The sequence below is a fragment of the Carassius gibelio genome, chromosome B23 (genome assembly GCF_023724105.1).
Source record: "Carassius gibelio isolate Cgi1373 ecotype wild population from Czech Republic chromosome B23, carGib1.2-hapl.c, whole genome shotgun sequence".
NCBI lineage: Eukaryota > Metazoa > Chordata > Actinopteri > Cypriniformes > Cyprinidae > Carassius > Carassius gibelio.
This window is the reverse complement of record NC_068418.1, coordinates 24,660,560-24,684,534: the sequence shown is the minus strand read 5'-3', so window position 1 is coordinate 24,684,534 and position 23,975 is coordinate 24,660,560. Positions and strand designations below refer to the sequence as shown.

The window sequence follows — 23,975 nt, the reverse complement described above, 5'->3', positions numbered from 1 at the left end:
AATTGTCTGCATTAAAGGCTGGAGAAAAGCATTTCAAAGCAGAAGAACAAGAGTCTGGAGATGTCTATGGTAAACTACTGCTCTGATTTCATGCAAGGGATCTGCAACTAAATATTAGCTTTTAATCTCTTACATCTGCATTAAATTCAAGTGTTCCAATACTTATGCTCACATCAGATAGTGGGATGAACTTTATAAGTGCTGTCCTTATTAGGTAAAACATGTCTGTCGAAACACCTAATAATAAAATGTGATAATCTGTAGTTTTGTCGCATATTCATCTTTTAATCATATTTGCAAATGTCTTGACTCCACAGCAGAGAAAGCAGTTTTGTCTTCATGGCGGGCACTGTATATATTACCTCATTTTTATTTAGTCAAGTTATAAAAACGTGTATAAAGGTTACTGAAATTATATTTCCATGTCTCTACTTCATAACAGATATCTAGGCGGGTTGATAGAAAATCATAGAAGCATATTGTTGAAATTTTAGGGATTTATTGTAAATCCAAGGGTGGATCTTGTAAAGATCTTAAAATGTCGAAACTCAAAACATTTTGCCTACCCCTGTTATTTTTAGCAGGTTTTGTGTCTCTGTTCGCCTGCAAAGCATGCGGATGCGCAGCACGTGCAGAATGAATTGTGAAATTGAATCTCTGTGCTCGATCGACTCGAGGGGAACATGAGAACTGCAGAAAGTGTTTGGGAATTACACTGAGTCACAGCTGAACGTGGGCCGGAGCTGTAGTGAGCATGTGTGTTTGAATTACCCCGGAGAAACGCGCCTCCCTCCCCTGTAATTACACTCGTGATGGTGAGATGCCGCGTGTGTGGGTCGAACTTTAATAGTGAAGGTGTTGTTGGCAGAACCCAGCTGAGACATGCAATACACGCTGAATATTTCATGGCATATTTTCCTCCTGCTTGCTGCTCGGAGGATGAAACCTTAGAAACACACGTCAGCAGAAATGCTGTAAATAGCCTTTGCTTTCGGGAGGACAACAAATACAGGGAATGTATTTTTCATTTAATTAAGATCATTTCCCAGATGTAAACTTATCGTTAGGACTATTAGCCAATGAGATCTCTTTAAACATCTCAGTATTTGCTGATACTGCATTGAGATTAAATGGAGCGATGTTGTCTCCTGCTTCTTAGATGTTTCTGCTGAGAACATACTCTGAAGTCATTTAGAAATTCAGAAGATTGAACTGTAGATGTAATCTTATAGCATTAGATTCTTACTGTTTGCTAACTCACACAGTTAATGTATGTTAAATTTACTAACCCTCGGTCCACATGGGAACAGATTTGGAGAAATGTAGCATTGCATCAATTGTTCACCAATGGATCCTCTGCAGTGAATGGGTGCCGTCAGAGTAAGAGCTGTTAACATTGCTTTCTCCAGTGAAAATGTCATCTTGTCTGAATAAGGAAAGAAATATGCACAGTTTATAAGTGAAAATTGCTCTAAACACATATGTTGGTGGATTTTGACAACAGGGGATGGACTTTTTCTCTGGAGGAGACATTCTTGTGGATTGTGGACTAATATTTTGGCTCTAAGCCATTTGTTTCTTGAAAACACACAGCTTTTAGCTTCACAAGATGTTAACTGATGGACGTGAGTGGTGTGGATTACTTCTGAATTATTGTGATGTTTTTATCAGCTGTTTGTGCTCTCATTCTGACGGCACCCATTCACTGCAGATTATCCATTGGTTTGTGATTTAATGCTACATTTCTCTAAAATTGATGAAGAAACATCTACATCTTGGATGACCTGAGGGTGAGTGAATAATAACGTGATACAGAAAAGATGCTAAGCAAAATATATTTGTTTTGTTTGATTTTGGGGTAAAATGTAACAAGGAATTATTCTTTGATCCAAAATGAGCTAATTTAAGTAAATTAGATTCTGTGGCCTATTGTTTGTACTTTGTTGGCTAGCATGCATATCTGATGTAAAAGAGGAGGAGAACGGTGCAACTGTAGCTTCATCAGGCAGCAGTAATGTGTTTCTATTGGATGTTTGTTTGCAATGATATGAGGATATTTTCTACACATTTTTTGCTAATGAAGCATATGAGCACTAGAGTTTGCATATGTGTGTGTGAGTGTTCAATGGTGGAGATAAGCTAAAAAGTTCTGGGAGGAAAATATATGTCCTCATTCCCACTATCAGATCAAAACGTCCTCGGAGAGCAGTCAGCCAAATGAATGATTTCCATCAAATACTTGCCTTTCCTTTATCTCCAGCCTCCTAATGTAAGACATTCACTTACGCGCACAGGGGACAGAGGCTTGATTAATGTTTCTTATCATCCCTGTTGAGTTTAGGGAGATAAGTTATTCTAAACAGCACCGACTGCTGCAAGATCCGCTGTAAATAATGAATATACTGCTATATTTTCAATTTATTTTAAACGATTTCATGCCTACTTGAGCTAAATTGCTCTGAAATACCTCTCCTAGGTATTACTCAATGTTTGCCTAGTTTTTAAAGTCAACATGAAGTCAAAATGTACGCTGTTTACTTTTATTGAATAATTCATAAATGTATGTTAACATAGAACATTTAAATATCATTTTATATTGGAAAACATGACATTATTTAAGCAAAATGTGAATGCTGTTAATAATAATAATATGTTTTATTTTATATAGCGCCTTTCCAGTACTCAGGGTTGCTTTACAGTGAAGATACAATTAGACAAAAGTAAAATAAACAAACATAAGCACAAGTGAAATAAATGAAATATACCACAATGAGAAAACACAACACAAAATAAGAATGGTAACATTCCGAAAAAACTAAAAGATGTAGGACATAACTTATAAATGATAACATTCAGAGAACAGGTGGTGAGTTTTAATAAGTGATTTAAATTCTAGAATGTTATTGACGTAGCAAAAATTTGTGGGAGAGAGTTCCAAAATTGTGCAGCAACACTGAATGATCTACTCCCCAAATGAAGCAAGGCAATACCAAGGGATACTGAGAAGACCAGGTTGTGCAACAAAAGTGAGCAGGATAATTTTGTATTTAATACGATAGACAACTGAAAGCCAATGAGGAGTGAAGAAAATTGGAGAGATGTGGGCAGAGCGCTTGATGTGGGTGAGTAGTCTAGCAGAAGAATTTTGAATACTGTAACCTGGAAATGGAGCTGGCAGGTAAACCACTGATGAGGGCATAGCAATTATCAAGACTGGATGTGACAAAAGCATGGATAATGGTTTCAGCATCTTTAAAACTAATAAAACAGCAGAGCTTGGCAACGCAACATAATTGAAAGAATGTGAATTTGGTGACAGAGTTAATATGGGCTTGAAAGGAGAAAGAGATTTTTAACAGTACAACATGATCTAATTAGAGTACCAGCTATCTCAGAAGAAAAGTCATTAGGAATGTTTCTAGTAAGTGACGAGGTTCCAACAGTAATGATCTTGGTTTTATTCATGTTTAGTTAAAAAAAAAAAGAGATTAGCCAGGCTTTTATTTCATGTACACAAGTAGAGATTTAGTCATTTTGAGTTGATGGAGTGGGCCTACAAATAGAGTAAATTTGAATGTCTTCAGCATATAAATGGTAATTAAAGTCGTGTCAATACAAAATCTGACATGGGTAGTATGTAAATAATGAAAATTAGTAGGCTTAGAACAGATCCCTGGGGGACACCTTGTTTCAAATGGACATTAGGGGATTGAAAACCCTACACTGATATGAAGAACTGTCTGACAAAAAAAAAAAAAAAAGAAATGGAAAGAACAGCACCAGAAATACCCACATCAGAGAAACCGTTTCAAAAGTACAGAGAGAGAACCAGAGTAACCAGAGAGAAGTAGATCATTTAGTACTTTTACAAGAGCAGTTTCTGTACTGTGCAATGGACAAAAGCCAGACTGAAATGGATCGAATAGATTATTTTCAACAAGAAAAGACAGAAGCTGAGAAGCAACAGTACTTTACAATAATTTAGCAATGATCTGTACATTTGAAATTGGATGATAATTAGATAAAACGGAGGAATCAAGTCTATGTTGACTAACTTGATAAGTTTTTTGTGCATTCAGACATATGATCTGGGTTAATTGATTGAAGAATTAAAGCCACAGAAAGGTCTATATTTTGGTTTCACAATGATTAAGTCGTTATTCATGGCATAGTGAGGTGTAAGGCAGATCTTGTAGGAACTGTGGTGGACAATCCATAAAACCTTTGTGATATGCATTTGATGAGAAGCTGTTTCTCCTTTATTTTTTCTTTTTCAGACCCTTCCTAACAAATGAGCTGCAATGGACTAAGGCTGTACACTTTATATTTAAAAAAAATTTATGTCGCCATTCAAGTCATCTGGTCACATTTCTGTATTTAAGGAAAAATAAATTATCTTGCATTTTATGTCACAGAAAATAAGTACGATATGGGAGGAAAATACATCTTTTAATAATTTCTCTCACAGTTATATCATTGGGTAATTATACTGTATATAAATTGCAAGAATCAGGGAGCAACTATCATGCCTGGCATTAAAATTGCTTTTAAATGCAAGATTGCTTTTTAATTTCACTTTTTGAGAATCGCACGTACTGTTTATACTATGGAGCGGCAGGAGATACAACACATTAGATATTTGTCAGTGGTGCTGTTGATCTACAAATCATCGTCGCAAGCCATCGTCCTTAGTCATCTCTGATTTTGTGGTAAGTTAAATTTAATGTGCTGTAATGTAACAGGCAACCATTAACAATCGTTTTCTGAATACAAATCCATGCTTTGGGCACTAAACTAAATTTCTCAGTGTACGCTTTTTACAATATTGTGCAGCCCTTCTGATGACTCTTATGTATAGACAAGTATCTACTGTTTGTTTTAAAACATGTTATGAAACAGGAAGTTGTAAATTTTTAGCTCAGCTACACATTTTTAAATCACTAAAACAAAGACACACTTTGTTAACTCTTCTGAGATAGAGGAAAGGCTGCACGAACCCGAACATGACCCCTGTGCACATGCAAAAAGACCACCACACGAGAAACTTATTAAAATCTAAAATATAATAGAGTACAAGAGAGATAGTGACAGGGGCATATGTCAACACCAAAGAAACCAGCACGATCTGAATGATCCGTAGAGCCTTGACTTTATCCCGGTTCACGCCATCTCTCTTCTTGATGTCATCACCTGGTCCAGGACGCCTCAGAGCCTTCAGGACCATCAAACAGCTAAAAACTTCCATGATTAGAAAAGCAAAGTACTGTGGCATAAGCAATTCGTACATGTCAATGAGTCCCAACCTAACTACTATGCTTGAGCTAATTATAAGAATCCATCCAATTATGGCTGTGGTGATCCTGTATTTAATGGGTTTGAGCTTCAAGAAGGTCACAGGATGAAGAACCCCCAAGTATCGCTCCAAACAGATGCAGGTTTGAAAAAGAGGACGACCAACCAAAAGAATCATTGCAAAACCAATTATTACATGTTTACAGTGAAGACAATTAAAGAAATACTGTTTGATCACAAAGGGGAAGGAGAAGTTATAGATGACCTCAACAAGTGAAGTGTTGAAAACGAAGACTTCGAGGGACTGTCCTCTGATTATTTCTTTCATGCTCAGCCACAGGATATAACAGTTTGCTGGGAAACCAAGAATCAGGTTGATGCTGAAGGAGAAGGCGACAAAATCATAAGGTAAATTGTGGCATTCGCTGGAGTTCCTTGCGAAAATGGATGGGCGGCATGTTGAAATGTTGGTCCACTCTGACATGATCACACCTAGATGTTTGGGAGTTGAAAGAAAATCAATGGATTGAAGGAACTGTATTAAATGAATAAAATAAAAAAACAACGAAAAAAACGTAAATTAGGATAGCATTAAGGGTTGTTATCATTACCTAAAACTGAAAGGATAACTGAAATAAATTAACTGAAATGAATTTAAAACTTTGTAAAAGTATTTATTTTCACATTTTTGGTTTAGACAAAGCAATAAATGACAAAACACAAATAAAACAAAATTACTAAAATTAAAATGTTAACTGAAAATACAAAACACAAAACTAATTCTAAATATTCATAAAAACTATACTAGTATGCTAATGGCACAAAAATAAACATCAAAAAAATTATTTCAACATTTAAAATGAATCCGCTACCTCGCAAGGAGAACCGTCTTGGATGAGCATGGGACTGAATGTACTTTGCTTCAGATGTTGCAGATCTGCTTTATAGATTTGATTTGGTTATTCATGGGCATGCAAATGAAAAATCATTGTGATAAATAACCTAAATAAGGAATCTTGCAAATGGTGTGTTGTGAAAAAAAAAGTAAATAGTTGTTCCATGCAAAACTTGCTGTTTCATTGCTAGAGTGTTGATAGACTGTTTTGTGATTATCATATAGTATATTCAATTTGATATGGCATACGACTCTCAACCTGCATCCTAGCATGTTATATTGAAATTAGCCAAAAAAAAAAAAATAAAAAAAAATAAAAAAAATAAATAAATAAATAAATAAATAAAAATATTGAAATTAGCCATATAGCATCAGTATTCGTTAATATTTAAGTTTATACATTTTGAGTATAATTAATGATGAAAGAGATACTTGAGTTGGAAAAAAAATTATAATGATGCATTTACATTTATTTTTCACAAAATGTACAAAAAAATAAAGAGTCAAAACCGATGGTCTGACTTGGTTATGTAACTATTAAAAAATGGCAAGTTCTGTCATGAAACTCTAGATGGGGCAGGCTGATGGGTTGTTAAGGCAAACAGTAGTGCTTTACATTTAAATGTCCATTACATTTGCCTTTACATTTAAAAGTCAAGTCCAGTCAAGCTTTATTGTCAATTCTTCCACGTGTACAGCACATACATACAGAGAATTTTAATTGCGTTACTCTCAGACCCCTGGTGCATACAGATTATTTCACAACTTCACTTCATTATTTCACTTCACTTCATTACACTAACAGTAGAGCATAAAAATACAGATAGATGCAGATAGTTCCCCTGAAACCCTCCTCCTTCGCCAGCTCCACCTGTATAGATTTACTACAGGTATATAATAGCTATATCTGCTATTTCTGCAGCAGCAATAGGCTATGTCTTAGGGTTATGGCTGTGTATTGGCAAAAATCTGGTGATACGATATGTATCACGATACATGGGTTGCGATACATTGCGATAGTGTAAGCAAGGCGATATATTGGGATCAGAATATGTGAGCAGAGAAGAGTGGGAGCTGAGCACAGAGTAGAGCGGTATGATTTGGATGGATTTTTTTAAAGTCAGAGCGTCGTGGTTTTCTCTCACTCCAAGAACGCTCCACCACCGCTCAATCACGAGTACAGTTCATGCGAACGATTCGTAATATAACTGCATATTTAGCAGGAATTCACGTGTTAAACATATTTAGCTAGCTTGATAGAGAAGGATCACTCAGATCAGAAAGAATGTGAAGGCTATGATCACCGCAATGGACATGAGTGAGAAGTTATAGTTTGTGTTATTGAAACACTTTTTGTGCAGCACGAGTAAGGGGGGGGGGGGGTTCAAGTGCTTGCAGGACTCTTTAGTTAAATGTAGTTAAATGGGGCGAACGTTACCGCAAAAACCCAAATGACTTCACACTTCAGCTTTGTACACCGATGCAGGAACTGGAACAATTCTTTTTTGAGAATCAATACATTATCGCCGAACAAAATATCACGATACTCACATGTATTGTTATTTTCTTACACCCTTACTTAGGGTGTACTAACACTAGGTATTTTGAACTGTGCCTGAGCGTGTTTGAATAGTGTGAGTGCTCTGTGCTGTGCTTGGGTGCGGTTTGTTTAACCGTCCCTGGCTCGGTTGAAAGAGGTGGGCCAGGGAATGGTTCGGTTGGACTCGGGCGCAGACCAGACCTAAAAAGTGAAAGTAACGCAGTGTGTTTTTATTTATTATGTTTTCCTTTTGAGATACTATGGTCAACACAGAGCCCAGCCTACCAGCACCCTTCTTCGTGGAGCTACAGTTTGACTTCACAGCTGGCGGAGAGCCAGAGCCTGTCGTGACGGACAGTCCATCTCCTAGGAGAGAGATAGTGCTGAGGATCACCCATATATGCAAACATGTCCCCTCTTCTCTCTCCTTCATATGAACTCTCTGCCTGCCCTGAATCCTCTGTCTTTCCTGAAAATGACCACGGAGGTCATAACAGAATTGTCTGTTTATATTGATCTTTCTGTCTGCCTGGAATTATCTGTCTGTCCTGAACTGTATGCCTATACTATGTCAACAGTGGAGGTCGTTCCCCTTCCGCTGGCGCTCATGGTACTGGAAGTGGCCTTATGCTGTGTGTCGGCAGCACACACCGTCCCTAAGCCCTCTGAGCATCATGAACTCCCGCCCAGCATCCCTCTCCCTCCACTTCTGTACCAATCCTTACCATTGCCACCGCTGTCTCCTAACAGCCCCTCAGCTCAACATCTGTGCAGTGGGATCGCAGCGGGTCTGCCGGTCTCCATCGGCGTCATGACTGTTGGATTCCTTGTCTCCGCCTCCAGCCTCAGAGTCCCGGTCTCCGCCTCGGCCCTTCGACCCAGCACCTCGATCATGGCTCCTAGTTCCCTCCTCTCCTCCATGACCTGTCAGTCCATCACCTCCGCCAGGCTCCATAGTCCCATCCGGCTCCACCTTGGTCTGTTGTCGACCATCCGCTGCCTCTGGACTCCTCTGGCTACATCTTATCCCTCTGGCTCATTTAGGCTCCTCCTTTCCTCCAGCTCCACCTTGGTCCTCTGTCGCTCTGGCTCCATCGTGGCCTTCCAGATCCCCGCCTGTGCCTTGGTTGCTGGAGCCATCTCTTTCTGCCTTCCACCAACCTGGCTCAGCAGCTTTCTGTCTCTGCCTCGGGCTCCTCTCTCTGTCGGCTCCACTGTGGGCCGCCATCATGGCTGTGGCCTGGTTCCCGACTAGTTCCTCCAAGTTCCTCCTGCCTCTTCCCTGGCTGCTTCCCCATCTGATCCACCTTGGTCCCTTCTGCTTCCAAAATGACACCTTTCTCCATTTGATCCAACCTGGTCCCTTCTGTCCCCGTCCTGGCTCCTCCGTCAGATCTGTTTGTCGTTCTCCACATGGGTGTCCTTCCTCCGGCCGAACCTTCACCTGTATTATCTGTGTGCCTTCCTGCCAGCCTTCCCTTCCTGTCACCATCCCATATCCATTCCTTTGTCCTCCTCCTAAGTCCCCCTCCGTCCCTCCCTTTGTTGTGTTTTCTTTACTTATGTGCTCTGTGTGACTTAGTTTCTGTCTATAAATAAAAACTGGCACACAGCCATCATAACGTTATGAAGCGATGAGAATTTTTGTACATGAAGAAACGAAAATAACATAGAATAAAAACCATAGTGCCATTATAGAGAATATGACCAGAACGCAGACAGCGTACACTTTTCTGTGTCAGCTGCGACACAAGGATACATTTTCTATGTGTATTTTCACTTTGATTTGAAAGAAAAAAGCAGTTTTAGTTGAGTACAAAAAGTATTCTCATCACTTTTCTGGACCTTGACAGTGTCATTTACCTGGCAGTCTATGGGACAGTCACAAGTCTCCCAGTTTTCATCCAAAATATCTTAAATTGTGTTCCGAAGATGAGCGAGGCTTTTACAGGGCTTGAGTGATTAATGACAAAATTTAAATTTTGGGGTGGAGTATCCCTTTAATGTAAGTTGCAGTTCTTTGCATACAGTGGTTTTACCGTGGTAAAGCAATAAGTAAAGTACGGCAGCCACAATTCAAAGATATTGATGTCTATCTATTTATAACACACATCTCAACACTCCTACCATTAGTACCACCGTAGGATTGATCATCAAAGATGCAATCTGCTTAAACTTGCTCTCCTCCCCTTCAAAATCATAGTTATCATCCACAAAGATGCAGAACACTTGGAGACTTCAAAGGACAGAATATGACGTGACAATTTGGACGCCTCTGGTCCTCTGCTCTGCTCGTGGGCTGAAATACTCAAGGACTGTGACAGGATGAAGTGTGTCAGAGAGCTCTTATATGATCAGCAGAAGAATATAATTATTTAATATCACATATTCCTGAGATTAGCAATGATATAAAGATAGCAGAGGATTATGCAATCAAGGCTCTTGAGTTCTTAAAGGTGTTTGGGAACATTGAGTTCTACAGGACCTCACAAAAAAGGTCCTCATGTTTTTCTTAGTATGAAATTGAACACCAGATATAAAGGATGACAAGTTGCTAAAGGTCAGTAAACCATTATATATTATCTGAGTAATTTTAAATCACTTGATGATTAGGGTCCAATTCACACTAATAACTAGTTGCTTATTAGCATGTCTATAATTAACATATTAGCTGTTTATTAGTGCTTATAAAGTATGTATAATGCATTACATCCATAATCCTACCCAATACCCTAAACTTAACAACTACCTTATAAACTATTAATAAGCAGCAAATAAGGAGTTCATTGAGGCAAAAGTCATAGGTTAATTAATAGTGAGAATTGGACCCTAAAATAAAGTGACCTCTTTACATATTTACTTATAAATATACATTGAAAAAAATGTATGAAAATGTTGTATTTAACATCTCAGAGCAAGCTGGTTTGTTTTGAGGTATATTTGATGTTTAGATATATATCGCTCAGCTCTACATCTGACTAGTTAAAGCACTGAAAGGAATCAGTGAGACTGGACATCCATCGGCTCTCAAACGTGTTCAGAAAACAGAGAAAATGAGAAAGTAGTGTTTTCTTAGTGTAACTCTCACAGTCGGAAAGCAGCCAGTTCTCACACGTTCACACGTCCAGAGCCAAACCGCACACAGATCCTGAGTCATCAGCCTCACAGCAACGTGTGACATCTCTGTTCCTCTGCTGCGGACGTGAATGGAGTTTGTTTGCGGTCTGATCTCACAGGGTTTGGTCGTTATATCAGTGATGGTCCGTGGAGCTCTGAGAGAGGGAACGTCTGACCCTGTGATGGAGAACATAGCCCCTAAGAAAGAGAGCGGCCAAATTTATATATATATATATAAATATAGTATATCAAAAGTACGATTTTTTTTTTTTAAAGTCTTTTTTGCTCCGGCTGATAAAATGTATTTGATTTCAACAAAACTATAAAGCAGTAATTTAACATTTAAAATATAATTTAGGATAACTGTTTTCTATTTTAATATATTGTAACATTTTAAAAATGTATTCCTGTGCCAGTATTTAAGTATTCAAATAATTAAAGAAATACAAAATTGAAACTTGAGATCTATTCAAAAGTATCTATTAATGCTTTTTGTATTATATTACAAATTTTATGTTTTTATTATAGTACACATTTAGCCATTTTTTTCCATAGAAGATAATAATAAAATGTAAAAAATATAAAATATGAATTGTCAAATAAATATATATATATATATATATATATATATATATATATATATATATATATATATATATATATATATATATATATATGAAAAATTTAATTTTTTTAATAATAAAAAAAGTTATATAAAAAATACAAATCTTTAAAATACTATTGTAATTTGTATTCATTTTGAAATTATTATTAATATTGATTATTAATAAAGAACCCCACTGAAGCATTTTTTTTCTTATGTTTGCATGTTTAACTTTTTTATGTTTCCTTATTTATGGTCCATTTCTATAAAAAAATAATAATAATAATTTTACACCAGAAACCTATATAGAAGCTCTGTCGTGATTGGCTAAACAGAACTGAATTAAATATGAATATGTAAATTTGGAGGGCATATGTTAATTAGCTCAAAGTTGTCATGTTTTTTTTTTGTTTTTTTTGTCAAGTGCTATTAAAGGGATGAGCTCTAAATTCATAGATGTTAAGAGTGTGTCCACATAGTATCAAACTTTGATGTCATAATTGAGGCAGAAAACATTATTGCATTCATATTATTAAGCAAACGCTTATATCTGAAGTGACTTATAGATGCTTTGTAGGTCTGTGTCAAAGAAAGCTTCATGTGAAATGTGTCTCTTTAGGATCCTGTAGTTGTGGGGTCCTCCTCCCGTCCTTCACTCTTCCTGTCCCTCCACAGGAAGTGGTTGTGAGGTGGTATGAAGCGTGATAAATGAGCGCAGCATTCGCTGTCTTGGAGCCGGGAGTTCATGCTCAGTTCATGACATTGATTACTCGCGCTAAGTGCTTGGAAGTGGGTCAGGATGAATCCAGAGAGATTCACAGATCCGCTCGAGCAGAGTCTCATCCTGTCATCTGAAGAACAGCTCAGAAAATCAACTGATTGTGCAATGCATGCACACCAGCTCTTCTGTTAGATATCACTTATGGTACTGAACTACACTACCGGTCAGAAGTTTTAGTTTTAGTTCTTGTTTTTGAATGCTTCTGCTCAAATTATCAAACATGCATTAAGTTGATGAAAGTGAAATTTAAGTAAAGAACTTTCTATTCATCACAGAATCCTGAAAAGTAAAATGCATTGAATCTGCATATTAGAATGATTTCTGAAGATCATGTGACACTAAAATACAACTGTGCATCACAGGAATAAATTGCATTTTACAGTATACTACAACAGAAACCAACTATTTTGAACTGTAATAATATTTCACAAGTATGTGACTGTTTTTACTGTATTTTTTAGTCAAATAAATGCAGCCAGAAGTTATTTAATATTACATTATATATATATATATATATATATATATATATATATATATATATATATGTGTGTGTGTGTGTGTGTGTGTGTGTGTGTGCGTGTGTGTGTGTGTGTGTTTATATTTATATATTTTCAATATCATAAAATTTGTAATATAAATATTTATATAATTTATTATATATCTATTTTAAGTGTATTTGCTCACAAATCACCCTGAATAATTCTTTAGTTAATCTGAATTAAAATATTTAATAAGTAAATAAATAAATGTTTATCCAGAAATGACTTTCATATTGATATTTTTGGTTTTTATAATCAAAATCAAAAAATGACTTTTATTTTGTTTTTGTCACCTAGGTGGGCTATTGATGAATGTTAAGCAGTATGCAGCATTTAGTGGATGTTTTACGATCTCTAGAGCAGTGAAGCATTAGCATTGGGATGCACAGCTGCAGCTGACCTTCATACGGGTCAGAAACCACACACACTAGTGATGCTTGTCTTAGCAAACAGCTGCAGGCTTTGTTTCGAGCTCTGAATGTGTGTAAGATCTGCTGTCAGCCACACTTTAATAAAGACCCAATAATTGAGTTCTTCAGCGATCAGCGAGGAACAGAGGCTTCAGACGCGGCTGCTGTCGAGTGACGGAAGTCATTTGTGCAGCATTCAGATCCAGAACAGATGTGTTTGATGCCTCAACAGAGCGCAGGAAGCTCGTTTATTTCCTAATGAACTACAGCACGACTCCAGCGCTGCCATCCTGAGAGCAACATCAGAGCCTTTTAGAGTCCTGGTGCGACCATAGCGAGGAAAAAACATCATTTACCCCTCATCCTGACCGCAAATTACTTGCTTTTATTTGCTTTTTATTGTTTGCTACACAAAATGAGACGTTAAGCAGCACAGGGATGACACTGATATTGAAGTATATGGGATAAATTATGATTGTAAAAATATATTATTAATATTCAAACAATTGAATCATGTTTTTAAATTCGATTATTTTATTTTATATAAATATTGTTAACTAATAATAAATCCATATTAAAAAAAATATTGTGTGGCATTATAAATTTTTTAATTATATAATATATAAAAATATTTTTTAAATATAGAACTTTTTTTTTGTTTTGTGTGTAAATATACACACGAAATATATAATAAAAAACAATTATATTAACATTATATATATATAATAAAATTAATTATATAATAATATAATAATTTAATTGATTTTGTAGATCGAGTAATATAAATTTTACATTAAGAAAAAAAAATATAAATGTAGTAATTATACTTTGATTAATGAATAACATTTTGTATAAATATATTTATACAATTTATACAATTTATGTATATATTTATTATACATATAATTAAATAATTTATAAATGTCAAATATAAATATAAATACATTTAGAATTAATAAAACTTGAGTAATAAATTATAATTTGGTTATATAATTTATACAATATAATCAATACTGTATAAAAGGGGAAGTCGTGGCCTAATGGTTAGAGGGTTGGACTCCCAATCGAAGGGTTGTGGGTTCTAGTCTCGGGCCGGACGGAATTGTGGGTGGGGGTAGTGCATGTACAGTTCTGTCTCCACCTTCAATACCACGACTTAGGTGCCCTTGAGCAAGGCATTGAACCCCCAACTGCTCCCCGGGCGCCGCAGCATAAATGGCTGCCCACTGCTCCGGGTGTGTGCTCACAGTGTGTGTGTGTGTGTTCACTGCTCTGTGTGTGTGCATTTCGGATGGGTTAAATGCAGAGCACAAATTCTGAGTATGGGTCACCATACTTGGCTGAATGTCACTTCACTTCACTTCACTTCAAATAGTCATAGTGTAATCTATAAATCTGGTAAATTATGATTTATAATGAATATTTACATAATACGATATTACATAATTATGCAATTTTATTTTATAATTATAATTTTTTATGTTAAGTGTTATTTTTATTTTATCAAAGCACAATAGTCTGTCTAATAAGAAACCTGTAACTTCAGCCACACAAAAACGAAGATTATAACTGAAATATGAAAGCAGCAGTAAGAAGTTTGACTGTAATTACACAGTGTCTGATCAGGACCCGGTATCACGGAAGAGAATTATCTCAGTTCATCGTTCATCACTCTTTCACATCGCCCTCCTCATCCTCTTATGCTAATGAGAAGCACTGATCTGGAAACCTCATTAGAATTAGCTGAGGAGCCTCAGTCATTATCTCCCAGTCCTGTTCCTAACCTCTCTCACTCCCCAGGTTTAGTTTGTTAAACGCAGCCCATGGATCCATCAAAGGGCCCTTAATGACTTTCTGAAACTGACAGGTCTCCAGAGCCGCCACGGTCAGACGCACTACATTTTAATGAGATTCCTCAGGGATTCCTGAGGACTGTCAGATTCAGCCGTCATGTGCAGGGGGCGGAGCAGAGGTGGATGGGCGTGGCTTGAAGGGCTGGAGGGGGAGGGGTTATGTGACTGGGCTAAAGGATAAGAGTTTGATTGGTTAACACAGACGACTGGCAGTGTTTTAGTATTATGATAGTTTTAATTAATATTTTGATTTGTATTTTACGTTTTTATAAATTTAAAGTTAATAATTTTGTTTGTTGTCTTTTTTTTATTAATATCTAGAGTTAGTTCTATTTTTATATTTTATGTTTTAATGATAATTTTAGGTAAAGGTTTAGAAAATTTGTGTGTTTTTTATTAGGCTAGTTGTTAGGCTTTTTTACACTTTTCGTATATATATATTTTTTTTTTTCATTTTTCATTTCATTTTAATTTGAAATATTTTATAATTTTGTTGATTGTGTCATTTTTATTAGTTTTTGTTTTTTAACAAGTGTCTATATAGTTTTTAAATATTATTTTGAATTACTTCTTACTTTTTATATTTTCTGTTTTCATTGTAATTTTAGGTAAATGTTGATGTTTTTGTCATTTTGATTAGTTTATGTAATTATATAGATTTAGATTTTGTTGTGTTTTTTCATTTAGGCTATGTTTTTTCTTTTAGTTTGTATTTGTATAAGTTTAAGTAACAAAAATGTATTGTTTTAGGTTTAACTATATTAACCTTAAAACATTGCTTTTGTTTTGTGTGTGTGTGTGTGTGTGTGTGTCTGTGTGTCTGTGTGTGTGTGTGTGTGTGTGTGTGTGTGTGCGTGCGTGTGTGCAATTAACATATTTCTCAACTGAGAGCCATTTAAACGTAGCCATGTATTATTTTTTTGCCATTTCCTTTTTTTCTTTTTTATTCTTTTTTTTTTTATAGCAGCATAAAAAAACATTTACAGTACAGTAGATATTTCACTAGCAATCGATTTGTTTTTAGTGGGCTTTTGGGAAAGAGTGAAATTTTTTGGTATTTTCCCTGCATGATTCTCATCACAGTGCAAATAAAACACAATGCATGCTATAATAAGTGCTTCAAATGCTAGTATGCTGCATTGTGCCCTTGCACACTTAATAGTTTCCATGATGTATTCAACAGGCAAAATCAGGTTATAGCAGGAATTATTGTTATTTTTCAGTTTCTTTATGAATTTGGATGAATGGTGAAGTCAATAGCATTGCATTGTTGGACAGATGTAGTATGCTTTGTTGTTTGCTGCAAATGTAGCAGGTCGTCTGGGAAATGTATGCATACAGTAAATGTGCTGCAGAAACATTGTGATAGTGTGCTGTTTACATAGCCAGACTTTTAATATGCCTCATAAAGTTTAGTGCATAAATAATGTAAATAATTAAATATAATTATTTGATTATAAACACATTTTTTTAAATTTATATAGTGTTAATTATTTTTTTATTAATTCATTTAATTTCACTTAGTTTTACTCATTTGACTACCTCAACCTTAAATGAAAATAATAAATGTTGCCTTGGCATTTTCATCTATTTATTTTATTTTTATTTCAGTATTTCTTAAACTTATTTTATTTCACTTAGTTGCCAAAACAACATTTCTAGTGTTCTTTTTCTTTTCTTTTTTGTTACATTTTTTATGTAGTCCAATACTTATGTTTAATTTGACTTGTTTTATTTTAATTAACAAAAAAATAGTTTTAACCTAATTATATGATATTTTAACAGTATTAATGCTGATGTATTAATCAGTTATGAAGCAAAATTAGGCCTCATTTCAGTTTTTAAAAAGATGGTCATTGGTTTAAAAAGGTGTCATTATTCAGCTTAATTTGGTTTAAATTTGGCTCAAATGCTAATGTCAGTTCCATAGATAATCATACTGAATATTGATAGTATTTTTAACCCCATATGGCACAAGATTGAGTAAATGGCGACCATTTTTATTCCAACCTCTAAGCAAAGTGCAAATGGCACGCTGAAGGTTGCTGGAGTCACTTACACAAACCAAACACATCGCGCCGTGTATAATTTCTTTTATCTTCAGAATCCAGTTGGTGGCTTTCATATGGGCGCAGAACGACTGTCAGGTGAACACGGTTCCTCCTGGTGAACTGGTGTGAGGTGTTTGTCATGGCCTCGGGTGAATGCTAGCGAGCTGCTCAGGCTCTTTGACGGCTGTGACTCATCGTGCCGTAATGACAGATGAAAACAGCTATGTTTAGCATGCCAATAGAGCTAGCTCTTTGTGAGGTTTTGTGAATGGTGCTGCCTGCCATCGGCGGAGACGTTTGAGTCGATGTCTGGATGAGTGTGTGACTCACATATCCAGCTCCAGATGACTGTCGATGGGAAGATGATGAAGACGCGGGTTTCATGAGCCTCAGGGGCGCGTGTTGAATACTGTGCCACAAAACAGACTGAACGTGAGCATGAGAGAGATCTGACTGGGAAGAATTAGCATGTGTATAAAACACGCAAGAAATTGACTGTGCTGCTATTTAAAATAATGTAAAAATACACCGCAAAGAGAAAAAGAAGAAGAGAAAAAGAAAAGTCTTCCTCAGTGTTTTTGTCTTGTTTTCTGTTGCAGAAACCGAAATCAAAAAATTCTTAAATCAAGATGTATTTAACGTTACTTGAGATGGAAAATACCTTTACATGTTAAGGCTATAAGGGGTCATTCACTGTGAGTTTAAAACACTAGACTGAATAAAAACACATGAGGCATGTTTAAAACTAAACAAAAAGAAAACATGCAGAACTAAATGCCTCCAAAAAAAACGTTGCCTTGCCTTGTAAAAACATGCTTGCCCCGCCTCCAAATTCTTCTGATTGGTCCGTTGCTAGATGTCGTGGACAGCCGGCGATGTGCGTGATTATAGAAAACGTGTTCAAATTTTATTTTAGTCATTTTAGTGCTTCGTTAAATTTATTTCATTTCAGTTAACTGCAAAGACGTGAAAACATGACTCAAGAAAGCCAGTGTGTGCTTCCGTTCATCAGCTTGTACGCGGCTGGATTTGATCCGTGACCGACTGTGTGTGTGTGTGTGTGTGTGTGTGTGTGTGTGTCCTGTAGGGGTCGCCCTCCAGGGCCGTCGTCTCTCTTCATCTGGGATCATGTTCTAGAGTCGACCCTGCGCAGCAATCATGAAAGGCTTAGGGGCCAATCGTGGCCGCCATCTGTCAGAGACCTGCGACCCCAGCGCGGGCCCCCAGGAGCCCCTGTGTCCATTGGCCCCGGACCCCCACGCCACCTTCCTCCTGAGCCCCACTGTCAACCACTACGCCACTCTTGATCCTCACCTCCATCATTTTCCTGTGTCCACCCCGACGACGCTGCAGTCGGACTATCTCCTGCCCCTGAACAACCAGCTGAGCACCAGCAGCACCTTCCCTCGCCTCCACTACACCACCCAGCAGGAGCAGAGCGACTACACACAGGTGCTCACACCACACTGCATGCGTTTCATTCACATACAGTAATATCTGGAAATATCATTACAATTTAAAGTAGCTGTTTCCTATGGGAATATATTGTAAAATGTAATTTATTCCTGTGTTGTACAGCTGTATTTTCAGCATCATTCCTCCAGTCTTCAGTGTCACATGATCTTCAGAAATCAGAATAATATTCAGATTTTTTTTATTTGAAAAATAAATCTTTTGTAAGATTATAAATGTGATTACTGTCACTTTCGGTCGTTTTAATGCATCCTTGGTGAGAAAAAGAAAATCATTTTCTTTAAAAAAAAAAGTACAGACTCAGCGAGACTGAAGAGTAGTGTATATGTATAAAATATAACATATATTATAAACAATTTATATTTGAATAGAAATAGAAAAAAAGCATGGAGTACTCATCATAAGTGTTTTGATTCATGCAGTCATTCGTCTTGTCCATTATTTGATGCATTTATGTATAACAGTTCAGATGTTTTGTGTTTGAAAAGGTATATTTGTTAAACTAATGTATTTGTTGAAGTTTGCATGAATATGTCATATGCACAATATAAAATAATTTTTTATTTGTTATTATTATTGAACCTATGTAGATTATACATAAGAAATTAATTGTTAAATTAATTAAAACATACAGCCAGCTGACAATCTCTGGTGAAAATAATTTCAGTCATTTTTTTCTTTTAAATATTTTAATATTTATAATATTATTAATATTATATTCTAATAAAAGCAACATTTATTGTTTAATATTTAATAATACAATACAAATATGTTAAACGGCTCTAATAGTGTGCATGTGATATATGTAATACAGTCAACAGATGTGCAGTTTTAAACTCTATATTTAACTCACACTTGTTATAATAAATTTGTTTATATTTTGCATTCTTCTAGTATTTTATGATGGTGTGTTGTGTCTCAGCAGGCTTGTGTGGCTCAGACTGGCAGTCACTCGGGCACGCTCACGTCCTCCATGTCCATGGGCATGGGTTTGGGTCTGGGACTGGGCGCTCCAGCTATGATCAGCAGCGGCACAGCCACCATCTCATCCGCGGCGGCCGCCAAGATGAACCGGCTCCCGGCCAACCTGCTGGACCAGCTGGAGCGCCACCTACCCCTGCAGCGGGACGGCTTCAGCACGCTGCAGTTCCACCGGCGCAGCCGCGGCTCCAAGCAGCGCAGCGAGAGTCCCAGCCGCATCCGCAACCTGGTGCAGTCCGTCCAGAAGCTGTTCGCCAAGTCCCAGTCCATGGAGGTGTCGGCGGTCAAAGGGAGCATCACCGCGGGCCCAGCCGGAGACGCGGCTAAAGCGGCCCGCCGCAGCAAAAGCAAAGACCGCGCCAAGACCGAAGGCACCAAACGCCGTCCGCGACCCAATCTCTCAGGCTTCTGGAGCTCAGATGACGGTTTGGAGGACGAGGCGCCGGCTCAACCCGCCGCCGGGCCGATAGCAGTGGCTTATCGAAACCCTCTCAGCATGATGACACTCGGTCGGGCCGTGTCGGACAGTCAGGCGGCTCCCAGAACACATCCGCAGGGCTACAACACCATCGCAGCACATACACTCAAATCCTCCAAGAGCAGTGGAGATCTCAAGCCCACCGTCAGCCTGCCGCCCTCCACGGGCCAGACGGGGGAACACTCGCTGGTCAAGAGGGGCTCGTGGTCCACGCTGACCCTCTGTCAGGCTCGACAGGTGCTCCAGAAGGGATCCGCCACCGTCAACCGCACCCTGCTCAAGTCCAAGTCCTGCCACGGCCAGGAGATGACCTGCAACTTCCTCCAGGTACAGACACTTGTTCTGACGTGGAACAAAGACTGTCAGTGTGGGAGATTGTGACAAACACTACATACAACATGCATAAAAGATTTCATAATAGGCAATAACATTTACACATATTTATACATACATATTATTCCACTGTCATTTTAAATGGCCGTTTATCAGTGGAATTTTAAAACAAGATTTTCAAGGGGTTTTTTTACATGCTTTGACCCAGATGCATTGTGGGTAGTAAGTGTAAGTGTTCTGGCAGGTGCCTGCGGGTGACTGGAGCGGGACGACGGGTAAGGGAGGCGGCGGTGTGGGGGATATCCCGTGCAGACGGATGCGCAGCGGCAGTTATGTTAAAGCCATGGGAGACATGGAGGACAGCGAGGACTCGGACGGACCCCCTTCACCCAAACCCTCGCCCAAAACCGCCGCCAGACGCCAGAGTTACCTGAAGGCCACACAGCACTCGCTCAGTGAACAGCAGCCGCCGCTGCTACCCCCTCGCAGGTGAGTCCTGCACGCTACACACACACACTACACACGCTACACACACACTGCACACACTACACACGCACTGCACACGCTACACACACACTACACACACTACACACACACTGCACACACTACACACGCACTGCACACACTACACACACACACTACACACTACACGCACACTACACGCACTGCACACGCACTTCACACACACACTACACGCACACTACACACACTACACACACACTGCAAACACACACATTACGCACACTGCACACACTACACACACACTGCACAGGCTTCACACACACTGCACACACGCACAATACACACACTGCACACACACTGCACAGACTTCACACACACTGCACACACACACTGCACACACCCTACACACACTGTACACACACACTACACACACTGCACACACACTACACACACGCTATACACACACTACACACACTACACACATACTGCACACACACTACACATACTACACACACTACACACACGCTATACACACACTACACACACTACACACACTGCACACACACTATACACATACTGCACACACACTACACATACTACACACACACTACACACACTGCACACACACTACACACACACTGCACACACAAATCCTACACAGATAAACACACACACACACACACACACACAAATATATATATATATATATATATATTCATGTTCATTTTACTTCAGGCAACAGAAATGTGCTTTATGGCTTTAGTTTTAGTTTTAGTTAACTATATGAGTCCTGACTATAATAATAACCTTTTACACACTACATTATGAACTTACTCAAAGCTCCTAATCCTAATATCCTAAACTGAAGATCTCAGCATGGACGGCCTGAGGAACACATTATGACCAGCAGATGGCAGCACACTGACAGCTTGACTGCTAAAAGCTTCACATGAGAAGAGATTTCCAATTCTTGTTTGATATTAAAATAAAATGATACACAGCTTAATTAACACTCTGTTAGTGATGTAATGTTGTTGGTTTAACACAATCAAAACTGCCAAATTATTGTCTGATGAATATGCTAACATAAAAAGCTCTCTTTATTAATTCTGAGTATGTTGGCTACCATAGCTATAAATGTATGTTATAAACTTTAGATGACATGAAACTGTGGTCAGAAGTCTGTCATAAACGTGAAAACATTGCAGTTGTATGGAGAGGGGAGTGTTGTCAGCAGTTATGTTCCCTCCGGTGTTAAAAAAACTTGATTAAAATTGTTGCATTATGTGGTCTTTAAAAAACAGCATTCAGGATACACTACATCATGCACAGTATGCTAGTATTAATTTCCAAACATAACCATAGTGCAGTAGATTTCTACAGGGGGCCTCAGAAAACCTCTAAATGATTTCGAATAAGCATTAAAGAAAACTAAAACTTTTAAAAATGAAGTTATTTCATATTTTTATACAACCTTGTTGGTCCCGGAATAGCATTTTTGTCAATGAGATGTTAGGAACAAGGAAAAGAATAGGTTAAGAGTTTGGATTGAAGCTTGAAATACATAATTTATGATTAAAGCTGCAGTCTGTAACTTTTGACGCTCTAGCGGTTAATAAACAGAACTGCTTGCGTCTTGCGGAAGAACATCGTAGCCGGAACTACTTCTCTCTGTTTATGTCTATGAAGAATCACAAAGGTACTGGGTTACTCCGCCGCGGTACCCCGAAGCAATCTAAAATAGTCTGAATATAAACACTTATTATAGGTGCACCCTAGTGATTCAGGACAAGCTAAAAACACGTTTTGGAAAATGGATTCATGGTGTACTCGCTTATTATATACATTTTTCTACATTTTGAACACAAACAAAGTTACGGACCGCAGCTCTGATTGGTTGTTTTTTACCGGGAGCGGATGACTTTCTGCAAATGGCAATAGGAGCACTGGGAGGAGCCAGAGGAGCTTGATTTTTTCACAGATTATCTGTCTCATATTCTACTGTCAGGACATAATGACAGGTTTAACAAATATGTAAAAAATATATTTTTACAAAAGTTACCTACTGCAGCTTTAATTTCTTAGGAAAGTTACGCAGTTGAGTCAGTTGTTAATGAATCTTAGACATGTTGGATGGTGATGTAACGGCCCCTCCCATCAGGCCGAGCCCATGTCCCTTCATGCAGAAGCAGTTTGGCGTGGCTTGGTCTCCTCTGCAGAGCACCACCTCAGTGCCACACCTGCACAGGTTAGTGTTTAGCCCCGCCTCCGTCTGATCACATGACCACTCAGACGCACTCTCACTCTGTCCAGTGAAAGCAGTTTTAAACTTAACATCCCGATGCATGAGGAACACGTCCACCACTGTCCATCCTGACTGACTCCTCACTGACCTTCTTAGGTTTTGATTTATTTGTTTTTTAAGCTTGGTCCGAACTGTCCTGCACCTGGCTCTCGCTTGCTCCTGAAAATACAATAAAATGTGATTGGCACATGGATGCAAAGGTCTCCTGCACTCACTCTCCAGTGTTTGTGTGTGTTTCTCTCAGCTGTATGCCGTCTCTATGCGAGGTCTCCACCAATCGCAGCCTGGATAACCTGGAGTGTCTGATGGGAGCCAATGAGGCGGCTCTGCAGCACTGGGACGCTGATGGGGGCTTCGGTCAGCACTGCTCCACACTAGGACGAGGCTCCACCATGGGACAGGTGACAAACCACCCCCAGAACACTCCAGAAACCACAGCGGTAAAGTGTAGCGCTGTCAACACCACTCACATGTTCTTCTCCAGATGTTAAACCTCTTGTAAATCTGTGCGCTCTGCATCAAACGCTCAAATGTTTCAGAGCGGTCTTGCTGTTCACTTGACCTCAGGAACGGCGTGTTCCAGATTAAAACGCTGTAAGACATCCTTAAGCTAGTTTAAGGAGACGTGGAGGGTGGGAAATCAGTTGGAGGGCATGTTTTCAGGACGAGATACTCAAACGCTCGGTCTTCGGATGGAGACATCAAGACTCCTGAAGCAAGACGATGCTCCGAAGCCTTTTCTTCGGAGGAAAGAGCATTGATCTGTTTGGCTGAATGGGATAATGTGACATGAAGACTGATGGATGTTGTTGATGTTTGATTCTGGGATCAAAGGGAAAGAAGTCAGGAAAGATGAGGACA

General features: G+C 38.3%; 1 protein-coding gene across 1 annotated transcript in view; it reads left to right on the top strand.

Annotated features, from left to right (window-relative positions):
- Positions 1-23,975, top strand: part of dlgap4a (discs, large (Drosophila) homolog-associated protein 4a) — a 114,569-nt gene that overhangs the window by 72,109 nt on the left and 18,485 nt on the right. The window contains exons 3-6 of the mRNA XM_052594723.1: positions 18,170-18,534; positions 19,481-20,341; positions 20,592-20,836; positions 23,359-23,515. Coding sequence (XP_052450683.1) covers positions 18,241-18,534; positions 19,481-20,341; positions 20,592-20,836; positions 23,359-23,515 — 1,557 coding nt within the window. The 5' untranslated portion in view covers positions 18,170-18,240. The remainder of the gene's footprint in view (positions 1-18,169; positions 18,535-19,480; positions 20,342-20,591; positions 20,837-23,358; positions 23,516-23,975) is intronic.